At 47.2% G+C, this 12916-nt stretch overlaps 1 protein-coding gene and 1 long non-coding RNA gene across 3 annotated transcripts in view; both read left to right on the forward strand.

The window, feature by feature from the left end:
* The window catches only part of ABL1 (ABL proto-oncogene 1, non-receptor tyrosine kinase), a 73145-nt gene that overhangs the window by 37256 nt on the left and 22973 nt on the right, over positions 1-12916 (forward strand). The window contains exon 1 of one of the 2 annotated variants that reach the window (XM_065853552.2): positions 5167-5810. The exons of the other annotated variant lie outside the window; for it this stretch is intronic. Within the exon in view, the coding sequence (XP_065709624.1) occupies positions 5726-5810 (85 nt within the window). The 5' untranslated portion in view covers positions 5167-5725. Of the gene's footprint in view, positions 1-5166; positions 5811-12916 lie in introns of those variants that run through there. 2 annotated transcript variants of the gene reach the window in all.
* On the forward strand, positions 7388-9686 carry LOC139829522 (uncharacterized). The gene is made up of 2 exons (XR_011742026.1): positions 7388-7501; positions 8796-9686. It is a non-coding gene; the product is annotated as an uncharacterized lncRNA (long non-coding RNA).

Raw genomic sequence — 12916 nt, forward strand, 5'->3', positions numbered from 1 at the left:
AAATGCACATGCTGTGTTGCAAAATCCTTTGTTTTTCTGTTGATGTGTATGGTGGACTTTTTGTGACCTGGCTTTTTTGTTGTTAAGTTTCTTCCTGTGAGAGTGGGACTCGCTAAGTCCAAGTGCCACAAGTGTTAATATTTCATTGTATGTGCAGATATCTGTTCACGCTGTGCTGGATGGTTTCTGAAGACAGGAAGGAAAACAGTGTTTGCCCTCAGGTGTTAACCAACCTTTGTTCAAATCGGTGCGTGGCGGTTTTTTATTTACAATAATGCCAATCCTCGACTGATCAGATTAGTAGCAAGAGGCTTTTGTTTTTAACATGCTATTTTAACTAGCTATTGTGAATCCGTCAGCTGAGTTTTCAGAAGAGCTTCAATAGAAAGGTAGAATAATGGTCTCTATGAAAATATTTTGTACGTGAGCTGGAAAAGAAAGGCAGAGATGTCTATATAAAATGGCAGAAGAAAAGAGGCAAAGGCAGCACTGAGTTCTGAGCTGGGGCAGAGCTGGAGGAACTGGGATGACACAGATCGTGAGGGTTCATCTGGGCTGAGCCGTAAAACCACCCCAGCCCTGTTTGTCTGGGTGTGCGTTACTAATGCCACTGGTATTACCGACTCCTGGAGGTCACCAAATACGCATCTTGGTGCTTTGGGCTTTCTCCTTGGGTGCATGAACAAACTTGGAAAGTTTTACTGGGCTGCTGTAAGTCATTCTATGCGCAAACACCAACAAGGGCTTTTCTCACCCTCTACCTATTACGTGGCAGGTACTAGTAATAAATCACATACATAATTGGCTTTTTGTGTAGTGCTGTCATTGGTGAGAGGAGAACGTGGGAGTATCCTGGCAGACTTGTTTTCACTTGTTCTCTGGAGTAGTTACAAGGTGTCAATGAACAACTATTGAGACAAGAGGTGACTGACTCAAGAGACAGTTGTTTAAATCTGAGGTGGCTTTTAATGGGACGTGCACTCAGGTCTAACCCTGCCAGTCTAGGACTCTCCTTCTGCCGCACTCTCTTTGACATACCATAGTAAAACTTAATGTGCAAGACCTACTGATTGTACTAATTGCAAACAGTTCTACAAATCTCCACCAGACAGTGTTTTGTGCCGCATGTGCCAAGAAGGTAGAGTTAGTAGCCACGATTTTAAAGCTGCTAGTCATCTCAATCTAATACCCATCTAATACACACCAGTATCTTCCAAAAAGTTTGGTATGTTGTACCTAAGTGTGGATGTAGGCATTTAATGGTGGAGGATCTGAAAACCCAAAGGGAAACTGGGATCTGTCAGACAAAGCTGGACCAGCCCCTAGGAAAACAGTCAATACTGCATTTGCTGCTGGATCAAAGCCCAGCTTTGTTACAGCTGTGTCTGCAGCACATGCTGTGGTCATTCATGGCTTTCAACATCGGCTGCTTTGATCATTTTCATATACACATATATTTTTAATCAGGTAATGGTGTTAGAATGCGTTATCCCACTATGTGAAAGATGTCATCAGAAGAGAGCTGTGTAGTGTGGCAGCGCTCTGTGGCACAGTCCTATTTTTAATCATAAAGATAGTGACCTGTCAATGCCCAGAATAACATGTAAACTTATCACTTACTAAGACGAATGCATCTTACGAATGATTGATTCTACTTTTCATTGCTCCAAATATCTGGAGTCAGCAAAGTGCTTTACAACCTGCATTGAGTTAGTCTTGAACACCTGTGGGGATATTCTCAGTTGCATTTAAAGAAGAGCAAGATATGGCCCAGGTAACTTATTACTGTAAGCAAGAATCTGCTCTTTTTCTTACTCCTTTGCTTTCACCACTGGTTTGTGCTGCTTCTGTTTCAAGTGACTTTTTCCATCCGCAAACAGCTGAACGTGCCCCTCAAAAAATGCCCAGCGTTTGGGGCTTCAAACTCTGTTAGCTTTCTGTGTTTCAGATTTTAAACCAAAATTAAGCTCTGCTTTTAAACGGGCGATGAGCACTCAAGCTGTTTTTAATGGTATCGCAACAGAATTCACTCCAGCTGCTAACGTGATGGGGTTGTGCCAAAACTCACTTTCTGCTCGTGGAGCCCGGTCCTTTCGCTGCCACTGTCGCGCGTGTGTGCGATCGCTCTCTTTTGGAAAACTCTGTCCCCAAGTTTTGGGTAGCTTTAAGAAAGTAAAGAACAAGAAGCTAGAAGCAGCTCAGACATGAAGGCAGTTGGCTAAATAAGTTTACGCTGGTGTATGAGCATGAACAATAAAGGCTAATGGATACTGCATTGCATTAGCAGGAGCAGAGCCAGCGGGTCGAAGGAAGTGATTATTTCCCTCTTCTTGGCGCTTGTGAAGCCACATCTGGAGTGCGGCGTCCAGCTCCTCCTTCCCCGGAGCAGATGCTGACACACTCGGGGGCCGGAGCCGCCGGTGCCCCCCGGGCCGAGGGGGCTGGGGGTGTCCCAGTGCCCCCGTAACCACCCAACCGGGGACCAGAGAGACTCTTCCCAGAGATGCACAGCATGAGGAGGAGAAGCAACATTCAAAACTTGCACCAAGGCAAATCTGGATTGATATAAGAGGTTAAAAAGTGTTTCAAGCTGCCCAGCAGTCTCGGTTAAAGTTTAGCTGCAAAAAGCCTGAAACAGCCTGATGTGCATAGGTGGCTGCCCTCAGAGTGGGAGGTTGAGCTGGGGGCCTGAGGCTGCTTCCAACCAAAATTGCTTTGCTCTTCTGCAACAGAAGCCGAGTTGAAGGTTGCAGGAGCCACTCTGTAGTCCAGAAGTCTTTGTGCTTTTCATGACTGATTTCATTCTGAGATGTGTGTATGGCAAACAAACATGAAAGGGATTAATAGATGTCAGCCATAAGAGCGGCAGAGTTCGTGTGACACTACCAATATGGCTTTTATTTCTATATCTCCAGTTAATTCCATGGCGTTTTCAGGGTCTTTGCTCGAAGTATTTACAGCCTAGTTTGCCATGACACAAAAGAGGAAACATTGAAGGATGAAGTTTGTAGCAGAGGGACCACACAAGCTTGTCTGTGTGGAAACATAAAGGAAATTAATTTGTTTATCTGCAGAGGAAGTTATCCCAGGGTAGCTCTTTGTGTTTGACTCCCCGAGTGGATGCCTTTCTCTTACACTGAGGCTCTTCTGCAAGCGGGTTAATTTAATTTGAGATGAGGCATTCTTCTGCTGGAATAAGAACCCCAGGACTTCATCAGGAATGTAATCCGCATTAATTCTGCCAGCGCTCATCATATTAACCTTAATTGTGAGGGCCGGGTGGTGTTCCTGGGGGGCAGCCTTTGTGCTACCAGGGGACGCTACGGGGATTCTGTGTCCCTACAACCACACTTGGAGGAGAAGCGGGACGGGGATGCTCCTCACATGGAAAAGAAGTTGCGTGCAAGATGCCTGGGCTGTTCTTACCATGTTACTTCATCCCAGTTCCCTAAACATGACACTGGGCCTAAACATGTGATGACTGAGCTCCTCCTGTGATTTATATAACCTTCCTCCTCCAAATCTGCTTTTAACTCTTGTTTTTTTCATTACCTCCCAGTGCAGTTCTCTGCGGTTTCATCTGAAGTTTGGCACGCAAGGAACCAAGGAGATAGTTGGTTGGTTTCTCTTGAAACTCTCGTACTTCCATAAAATAGAAACGTTCCTCCAAAAGTGGAGAGAGGAAGGGGGAGAGTGGGGAGAGTGGCATCGTTCTCCTTCTAATGCACATGCAGGCTGCCAGAGGTGGGGATCACATCTGTAGCCTCATCTTTTCTCTGGACAAAGGTGAGGAAGTGTTTAAGTTCTCTCCCTGTTTCCTGCTTTATTAAATGGGGAGATCCGCATTCATCTTCTCTGAGAAAAAGCGTGAAAGCACTTGGAACATCGTGCTGTCCTCAACCGTGATTATTTCTCTGCTAGAAATGATGTGACTTGTGGTAGTTAAAAAAAACGCAAATGCTGTTATTGCAGTTCAGTATGGGTTGAGAGACCACGGATTTCTTGCCAAGCTGTCTTTCAGGCGTACAGCCCCCAGTCTGAGGCAAAGTAATGCTGTAAAATAATGTTTAAAGAGCCTGAGCAATGTTTGCTGTTTCGAAGGCATGGTCCTCAGATGCTGGAAGCACGCGGAGTTTCCCCCAAAGCATTCAACGTTTGAAAACGTTGGAGGGCAAAAGAGCGCTAGCTAGTCCGTAACCTTGCCAAAACAAACTGTCAGATGTGGAGAGGAGTTTGCAGAGACAAAAATGAAGATTTGCTGCTTTGTTGATCCCGTGTGTGACACACCAAGCGCTCCACACATTGCGGAGGGGTTTGGGATGGGGTCGGCTTCCCAGTCCTTTATCCCCAGCCTCTCTGTTTTGCACCCTGATGAGCTCGGCACGCTTGAGCTCCTCTTGCTCTGAGCAGCAAAAGCACCGCAAAGTTTGGGAAATGTAAAGGGATTTCTGAGTGGAAAAAAATTCAATTGTATACACACCCAATTTGCTGTCTCCTTTATGTATACAATATGTATACACACATACAGAATATAAATAAATACAGGGGAAGGGATGGTTGTTTTAAAAGGAGACACACAATAATGCCAGAAAGCACTCTATAAAAAATGCAGAACTGGGCAGTTGTAATTAACGTGTAGCCTTGAGAAACCTGCAAGGGAAAGGCACAGTTTGCAGGGGGAAAGAACAGTGGGTAGTGGGACTTTTGTGCAGACTTTTGTGCAAGGGCAGTAGTACCCTGCAAGTGTAATTGCATCAGCTGAGATTTGAATCCATTTGCCTGTAATTGTCACAGTGATGCTACAACTGGATCTCCTGGGGAGTACCCCCAGCTCCCCAGCAGGTTTTGTGCTGGGCTCAGACGGGCTCAGCTCTCAGTTCACTTCTCTCTGTTGCAAGTCGCTGTGAAACAACCCGCGTCTAAGACTTTTGAGTATCGCCTACAACTCGCTTTACCAGAGCCGTGCACAAGCACCACAGCAGCCTTATCCCTTAATCCTCCCCTTCCCTGCTTCCCAAACCAACAAGGGCTCTCCCAGAGCTGGGAAACTTGTTGCTTTTCCACCCCGGCGCTGTGCGAGCAGGCAGGGCGCAGGCAGGAGGAGGGTTAAGGAGCGAGGGCGTTGCTCGCCCGCCTGATGTCATGGAGGGAGGCAGCGGCTGAAGGGGCCCTTTGTTGGCAGCCCTGCCTGCACCCAGCCCTGCCTGCACCCAGCGCCGGCAGCATGCGGGCAGCAGCCGCTCAGCGTGGCCAGCGCTAACTCTGCCCAACTTGGATTTGCTTTCGTTCTTCTTTTTTTTTTAAAAAAAATATTCCCCTTTTTTTTCTTTTTCTTTTCTTTTTCCGCCCCCTCCTCTCTCCCGCCAAAAGAGTTGGGAAGGAGGGAAGATGGCTGGAGTTCACTCCCCGCGAGAGGAGACGCGGGGCCCCAGGATTTTCCGCCTCTCGGGCTCGCCCTTGTAATGGTTTCAGAGCGCTGGATTTCTTAGACTTTTCCTGGATATTTTCTCGTAGACTTGCCCTGGATAATTTCTTTAAGACTTTTCCCGGATATTTTCGTTTAGTCTTCCCCTGGGTATTACATTTTACACTTTTCCTGGATTTTTTGTAAACTTTTCCCGGAGCTTTTTTCTTTTTAAGACTTTGCCTGGATAACTCGAGAAGAAGCTTGAAAGAGGACGGGGGTGGGAAGGGAAACCAGACAGCTGAAGCCAAACTCTAACAAATGAAAATGTTGGAGATTTGCTTGAAATTGGTGGGTTGCAAATCGAAGAAAGGGCTTTCCTCCTCCTCCAGCTGCTACCTGGAAGGTGAGTACCCAAGGGGACCTTGGTTGGGATGTGTCCCTTCGGCAGTTCCCCAAGTGACACGGCCCGACCCTATCGCCATCCCAAACACAAGTTTTATCCCTCGCTTGCAATTCGGGGCCAGGCTTGGGGCGATGTTTGGTGCCAGCCAGCTTTAGGCTCGGCTCTTGCGTGCGGGGGTGAGGGTGTACGCGGCATCCAGACCCCAGGTGACTTTCATTAACTGCAGTATACAAAGGGAGCGCGGCTCTACCATTTATGGTTGTAAAATGTCAAGTGATCTTATTGCCGAACCCATAAACAAAGCTGTATCTTCAGGCCTTGGCTTTATTTTTATTTTACCAGTGGAGGGATCTTCCTTATTTTTGATGTGAGGGGAGGATGGTAAAACCTACTCCAGGCTCGGGAAGAAAATTTAGATGAGTCTATCACTAAACTATTTTCAGCTTATGTTAATACGTATTAATCTCTTAGTTCATTTGGGTCGTCCCCTTGTAAGTTTGCTTTCAATAGGCATTCATTTAACTGATTTTTCTTCATGTTTGCTTTTAAAAGGCGATTTTTGAATCAAAACTCTGGTTATTTGGAGACACTAAGATGTTAAACACACGGGCCCAAGTAGTTCAGATTGAAAGCCTGGGTGACAGAGCCCCTGTGCCGAGCTGGGGGACTTTGGGCCCAGGTCGTGCTCGATAGGAGCTCGAGCAAGTTCTTCACCCAGTGTGGCTTCAGACCCAGCTGCTTCAACTTCTTTTGTGTTGCTGCATGTTGCTTCAGTAAAAAATAATCCGCATGCCAGGACCGTGCCAAGTCGTCAAATCAGAGGCACGAAAGGCAGCAGCTGATTTCCTGGGGCCTATCGCAAGTTACTCTTGCTCAACTCTCGAATATTTAGTGGAGAAATGGTCCTCGGAAATTCATAGGCTAGGAATCTCAAAACCTACAAATGGCTTCTCGTGGCAAACCCGTTTGAAGACATTTCGGATCGAGAGTCTGTATTTATCAGGCGCATTTAGTGGCTCTGAAGAATTTTGTGTTGTCTAAAATCAAAGAACGGTTTGCAGAGGACTTTTTTACTTATTTAAAGTTTCAGAAACCTAAGGGTGGGCGGATGCATGTTAATAATTTCAGTCTTTCCTACATGACTGAGTTCTTCTGTGATCTTCCAGGTGTAGCAGAGCTCAGTCTGTGTCTGGTTTACTCGGGCCAGGCCGTGTGTTGAGGAGGAGCCCTGAGCCAGGCCGCTCCGTTCTGGCCAGTTGGATCTTTCAACACGGCCCTGGGGGAGCAGGCAGAGCTTGGGGCCTCTTCCCTGCTGGAATGAATGCTATGGGATGATGTTACAGCGGTGTTAGCCCGACTGTTTGTGCAAGTTTTCCCTTTTCTGTGTGTGTGAGCTACAACCACTCCCCCTCCCCAATTTGCAATGAAGTTGCATAATGGGATTAGAGCACAGTTTGACTTGCACCATATAGGTAGTATCCAGTTAACAACATGATGGTTGACACACTAAATATTGTAGTATTTCTACCTTCAGCCTCCCTGAGTCTGTGGCTGTGCATTTATTTTTTATGGCGGGATAGGAAATAAGCATGGAAACAACTTTTAAATTCTCTTCTATCAATGTAGCTCAGTCCCATTCTCAGCTCAGTGTGGGGCAAAACTGAAGCCAGGACCCATGCGGCATGTTGAAGGTGAGCAAATGTGGCAACCGCAATCTTAATGTAGGCTACTGTGGGTCTCTTGCAAAGCAGGGGGAGAAGTGAGGAACTATTTGTTAAGGACATTTGGAAAAAAACCAAACCAAACCAAGCAACAAACCAACCAAACCAAACCACCCAAAACACTTGTGTTATTCATTTCTAAAGCTGAAGATCCCCACTTAGTATTCCTAGGCAGCTTTCCTATTAAAATGGTGGTGATATTGAAAGCCCTACTGAGGACTCTTCAGAAGAGTAGTGGTGGCTTGTCCCAAACCCTTGTGCTTAAAGGGCACAAGTGAAAATATCCTTGTGTTGTTACCCTGAGGAACATAACAGGTTTTTACATCTGGGCTGGTTCATTTTGACAGCATCCCCTTCAACTTGCAGTCGTGCGAAGGCCGGCCTGATGGTTTGGGAGAAAGGGGCAGGGTTGGGACAAAAGAGGGAGACCCTGGGTCCCTGTGAGCCACGTGTGGTGGCCAGTCCAGCCCCACAAACGTCCCACACCCCCAAAAGGACTGAGCAGATGATGGTGACACCACTGGAGGATTTCTCTCTGCTCTCTTTGCCTTATTGCAGGGGAAGCTGTTGAGGATGTGAGAGGAAAGCTGAAAGTTCCTTCACTATAGTAAACTATGAAACCTTAACCATAACTGCATAAAGGATGGAAGGTGCATTAGTTGTGTTGAAAACCAGTTGCAGCGTGGAAGAGAGATTAAATTGTTAGTGTGTAGGAATGAGGATTTTTGGTGAGTTGTGTTTGTGGAGGGATAGCAGGAGCTCCATCCCATTGCCGAGCACTTTGCTCTGTGCAGCCAGGCCTGAGACCTTTTCTTAACTTGATCAAAAAGAAGTTCAAACTAGTTCTAACGATTACCGAGATTTCGTATTGGTGTTTAAGCTGGCCGTTTTCTGCCCTCGTTTCTCTTCCCACTAGTAAATATTATTCTAAAATGTGAGAGATCTGAATTTCTCTCAACTGCTTTCTCCTTTCTGCCTTTGCCAACCCGAAGAATTCCTCGCCCACTTCACACCAAGAAAGGGTAAAGAGTAGAAGAGAAGAGGCACAGCATGTACTGCTGCCAATCTGATCTGGAAAACAGAACGTGTCCATGTCCCAAATAGGGGCTGGAATAGTCTTGCTGCCTTTTTGGGCTTGCTCTGCCACCAAAAGGCAGAAGCCTTGTTTAAAATCCATCAATGTTCTCAGTAAAGTTTAAAAACTGTTTTGGGGGCACTAGTAAAGCCCTTTGTTTTCTAACTGAAGTGATTTCTGTCCCGCCAGCTGTCAGATTGTCTGCGTGTCCTGTTACAGTCAGAGGAGCCTGGGGAGGAGCAGCAGCCCGTGGCCGATGCCCGTTCCTGGAGAGTTTCTTTTTATGCCTTTGGGCATGTTTTGAGCCAGACCCAGATCTGAAATGCCGACGACTCATCCTGCCCTGATTTCACTGCGATCCACAGACGGATCTTGGGTCAATCTGTTGGGAAGAGCGAGCACATTAACACGGCATTGCTGCCTCCCAGGGCAGAGCCTTCTGTTTTTTGGCTATTTTTTGCTCCTCACCTCTTGGCCTCTTATCTATGATCACTCAGTAGAGTTCTTCTAAAATACGTTTCTGCCTTTGTAATGTCTTGCTACCTATGTGCTTGTTCCAGTGGTTCCTGCCAGTGCCATCCTTGTTAAAAAATCAGACTGATGGTGCTTGCTGCCATGTCCTGCGGGTCATGGCGAGGAAAGGATTATCGTTTCATAGGGAAAGCTGTAACTGTCTTCAGACCTAAAACTGATCACCCACAGCCATGTTGGTCCTTCCCCAAGCAGTCTGGGGCTGCTCAGTAAATCTCAATGATTCTTTCTTGGTGCTTTCCCTCGCCAGGACTCAGAAACGGGTAAACTTCACTAGTTCTGCTCCCTTAGTAAGGAAACCGAACAAAAATTGTGCCGTTTTCAGAAATACGTGTCATTGAAGTTGACTTGGGTGCTCTTTTCCTTTCCCAGAGGTTATAATCTAAGGCCAAGCAGCGGTTATAGTAGCAGATTTGGGAATAAAACCCAAATTTCTGCCATACCCACTGTTGTACTCCATACATCTACAACTGTGTTTAGCTGGCTGGAGAAAGATGATATTTACCGTGTGACTAAGGGGTTATAAATGGAATAAACTCAGTGAATGAACTCGAGTGGAACCTGCAGGTTAATGTAAGAGTGAACATTCAAAAAAACCCAACCAACCAAACAAAAACCCCACAACCAAAAACCAACAACAAAAGCCGCAAGATGATGAAGGCACCTTCCATCAGGCTTAGGGAATCCTTGAGGGCCGCTAAGGAGATACTGGGACAGGGAGGCAGCTGCTCCATCAAATGCACTCAAACTGATAACCATTTGGATATATTAAATCTGCAAGGCTATTCTGCTATTTATCATCATTTCTTCCAGGGGAAAAGGAGAGCAGGAGAATGTAGGGAAAGCAGAAGCTTTAGGTAACATGTGCTCTCCCTCTGAAGAGATTATTAGATGTGTTCTGTGCTTTCTCGCTCGAGAACCCTCGTGGAAAAAACGCCAGCGCAGTCTGCAAGCCCACAGGATGTTTGTTTTGTAGGGAGACAGGAGGTCTCTTCCCTCTCTCGGGACTGCTGGAAGAGCTGAGTGGAATTCTGTGCTTCTGCCTGTTTTCCAACCCTTCCCTTAAATTACTGAGGAAATTTGCTTGCGTTGGTCTGGACCAGAATTTTTCATATCTGAGAACTTCTTACACAGTCCCTAAGAATGATTCATGACTTCGTATAAACAGTAATTAGCAGGAGATAGCTGCGCTTATGAAACCTTTCTGTGTGCATACATAAACATCTCCCGGTAAAAAAATTAGGGGGGAGACGGAGACATTCTTATGGTTAATGCTTCAAAGTAAAAGCTGCTTTGTCTTATTTCGAAGTCTGCTCTGCTTTAATTGTTGTCATTTAGTTGGTGTTAGTGGAGAACTGAATTACAGCGTTGCCTGGGGACTCCTCCCAGGAGTCCGGGTGTCATCTGGAGCATGGTGTGATCAAAGTAATAAATCACAGTCTTGCTGGGATGCAGCAGAAGACAAAGTGGATGCGTGGGAGGAATCACAGTGCAGAGATAACAGATTGAATTACGCTCGGTTCCTGCCCCGTCGCCGCGCCAGGATCCCCTCCTGTAGGTACAGCAGCCAGGCTGGTTTGTTAGGAGGAATCTGTCCCGTTGAAGAGCTCAGGGGTGTTGTAGAATTGTAGTTACAACCAGCAGTAGGAGATGAAGAAGCTGTAGTGCGTTGAAAAAGACCCTTAATACGTATGAACAGCAACGTCTAACTCCTGCGCTGAAGGACTGTAATGTCTGGGCAAATGGACTGGAGAAGAGCTGCTGACAGCCAGCTGTGCGTGGCTCCCAGATGGACGTGTCCTGTCAGCTTCTCTCGCTTCATGGTTTTGTGTCCCGAGTCTGCTGACAGCCCCCTCTTGGGGCCCAGACCTTTAAAAGTGTGTTTTGTCACGGTCTATCAAGCTTCTGCTACACTCGGGTCACCACAACTCTGCTCTTTCCTTTACGCTCTTCTGTGTGTTGGCTCAGGGCCGCCTCCTCCCATTCTTGCTGCCCTTCAAGCTTTGTTCAGTCGCTACCTTCCCTCCCCCTGCTCTTAGGTCGGGGTTCCTGCCTTCTGGAAATGCCAGTCTTAACCCAACCTGAGACTTGGGTCTCACATCTCCCCGTCGTGCTGTCCTCCTCGGCGTGTACCTCCCCCGGGTTGATAGGGAAGATACAAACCTGTCTGTGCGCAGCAGCATCTGTGTTCGCTCGGGAACTTGTGTGGTTTTCCAGCTTATCGAATTCTCATCCTTTTATTTATCAGCCCTTGCTCTCGCCGGTCCCTGGGTTTGCAGACAGTGATCACTGAGTCAGTGTTTGTAGGAACGTCGTGGAGCAAAACCAGCCTTCCTTGACTTTCGCACCACAGCTTGGTTTTGGTGTTCAACACAGCGTTGTCTCACGCTCGGAATCGAAGCGCATACCTTGGCATCCACGTGCAGTGAGTCAGTCCCAGCATCGCCGTGCTCTGGGTACGAGGGAGGGATTCTTGCGGAGCGCTTGGCTCTCCTCCCGCATCCCCATCCGTGGCCGTGCCTGCGCCGTCCTTGCTGGGCTGCGATCGCGCTGGAGTTGGAGGGGAGCCTGCCTTGGATTTCCTGCCTTCCTCTGCAATCGCTCCCCTGTGGGGGACGCATTTTCCGTCCTAGCGGAGGTTACAGTCCGTCCCACCATGCAGCATGCGCTGGTTTGTGCTGTATTTGGGGGAGAGCATCACCGCGTTGCTCCTCACTGCGGTTGTGTGTCTGCTCCTCACAGCTCGGTGCTGTCTGTTCCAGGTGTTTACTGACGGTGTAACTCTTTGGAGTATCTCCAAGTCACTGCAGTGCCCTGTGTTTGATAAGGGAGCTTAATGGGCTTGACAGGATCAAAGCGTTTGCATGGTAAAATGATTATAGCTTAATTTTCTGAAAGTGGATTTTCTGTTTCTTTTCTCATTGTCCTTCTTGAAGCAAACCCAGGCTATTAAAGTGTCTTCTCCTGCTGGAAACAGGAGGGGGAAGCAAGGATGTCCAGGTGCTTTAAAAAACCACCCAAGACACCACCACCTTCTCTGACTGTGGAACCATTTAGAAAGCAGAATTATTTGACTTCTCGGATTCACTATAAAAATATATCTCCCTCCGGATATGGTTTGGCTAGCAAAACAGGCCCAGCAACGTGGATGCTTGTTGCTTTGCTCTCTGCCCACATTTATGATATTACCTTTTCCAAAGAATACAGTAGTACTCATTTTCATAAATAATCACCCAGAGAGCCTTTACCAGTGGTGATGTGACTAATACACCCAGGACGCCAGATTGTCTGTGTGGGTGGCTAGTGGCACTTTCGCCACCAAAACAATGGGATTTGTTATCATTTGTAGGGTTAGCATGTTCTTTTTTTGTGTAGATACTTGGCCTGGGATTTCTCCCTCGAAAGCCCTGCAGTGTTCACCTGTGCAGAAGAAGGATTCAGGGCTCTGGGAGAGCAGGCGGGGGCTGATGCTGAGTAGCAAAAAGCAGTTTCGTGGTTCGCGGGACTGGGTGCGATAGAGCCGTGTTTCCTGTCCCCACAGCTGCACTGACGCGATGGTTTGGGTGCTGTGACCTTGCTCAATTAATCCATCCAGGTGGAAAATAACCCTTCAAATAACAAGATTGTTTTCAACACTTCTTGTGCTGGGTTTGTGCCAGCACAGCTGGAGGTGGCACATTGGGGTGAGGGGCACGACTGCCTGGAGCATCGCTGCCCCACACTCCTGAATCGTGATACGGAGATAACGGTTTGCAGGGAGTTTTTTTGTGATAAAATTC

The sequence above is a fragment of the Patagioenas fasciata genome, chromosome 20, assembly GCF_037038585.1.
Source record: "Patagioenas fasciata isolate bPatFas1 chromosome 20, bPatFas1.hap1, whole genome shotgun sequence".
In the NCBI taxonomy this organism is placed as follows: domain Eukaryota; kingdom Metazoa; phylum Chordata; class Aves; order Columbiformes; family Columbidae; genus Patagioenas; species Patagioenas fasciata.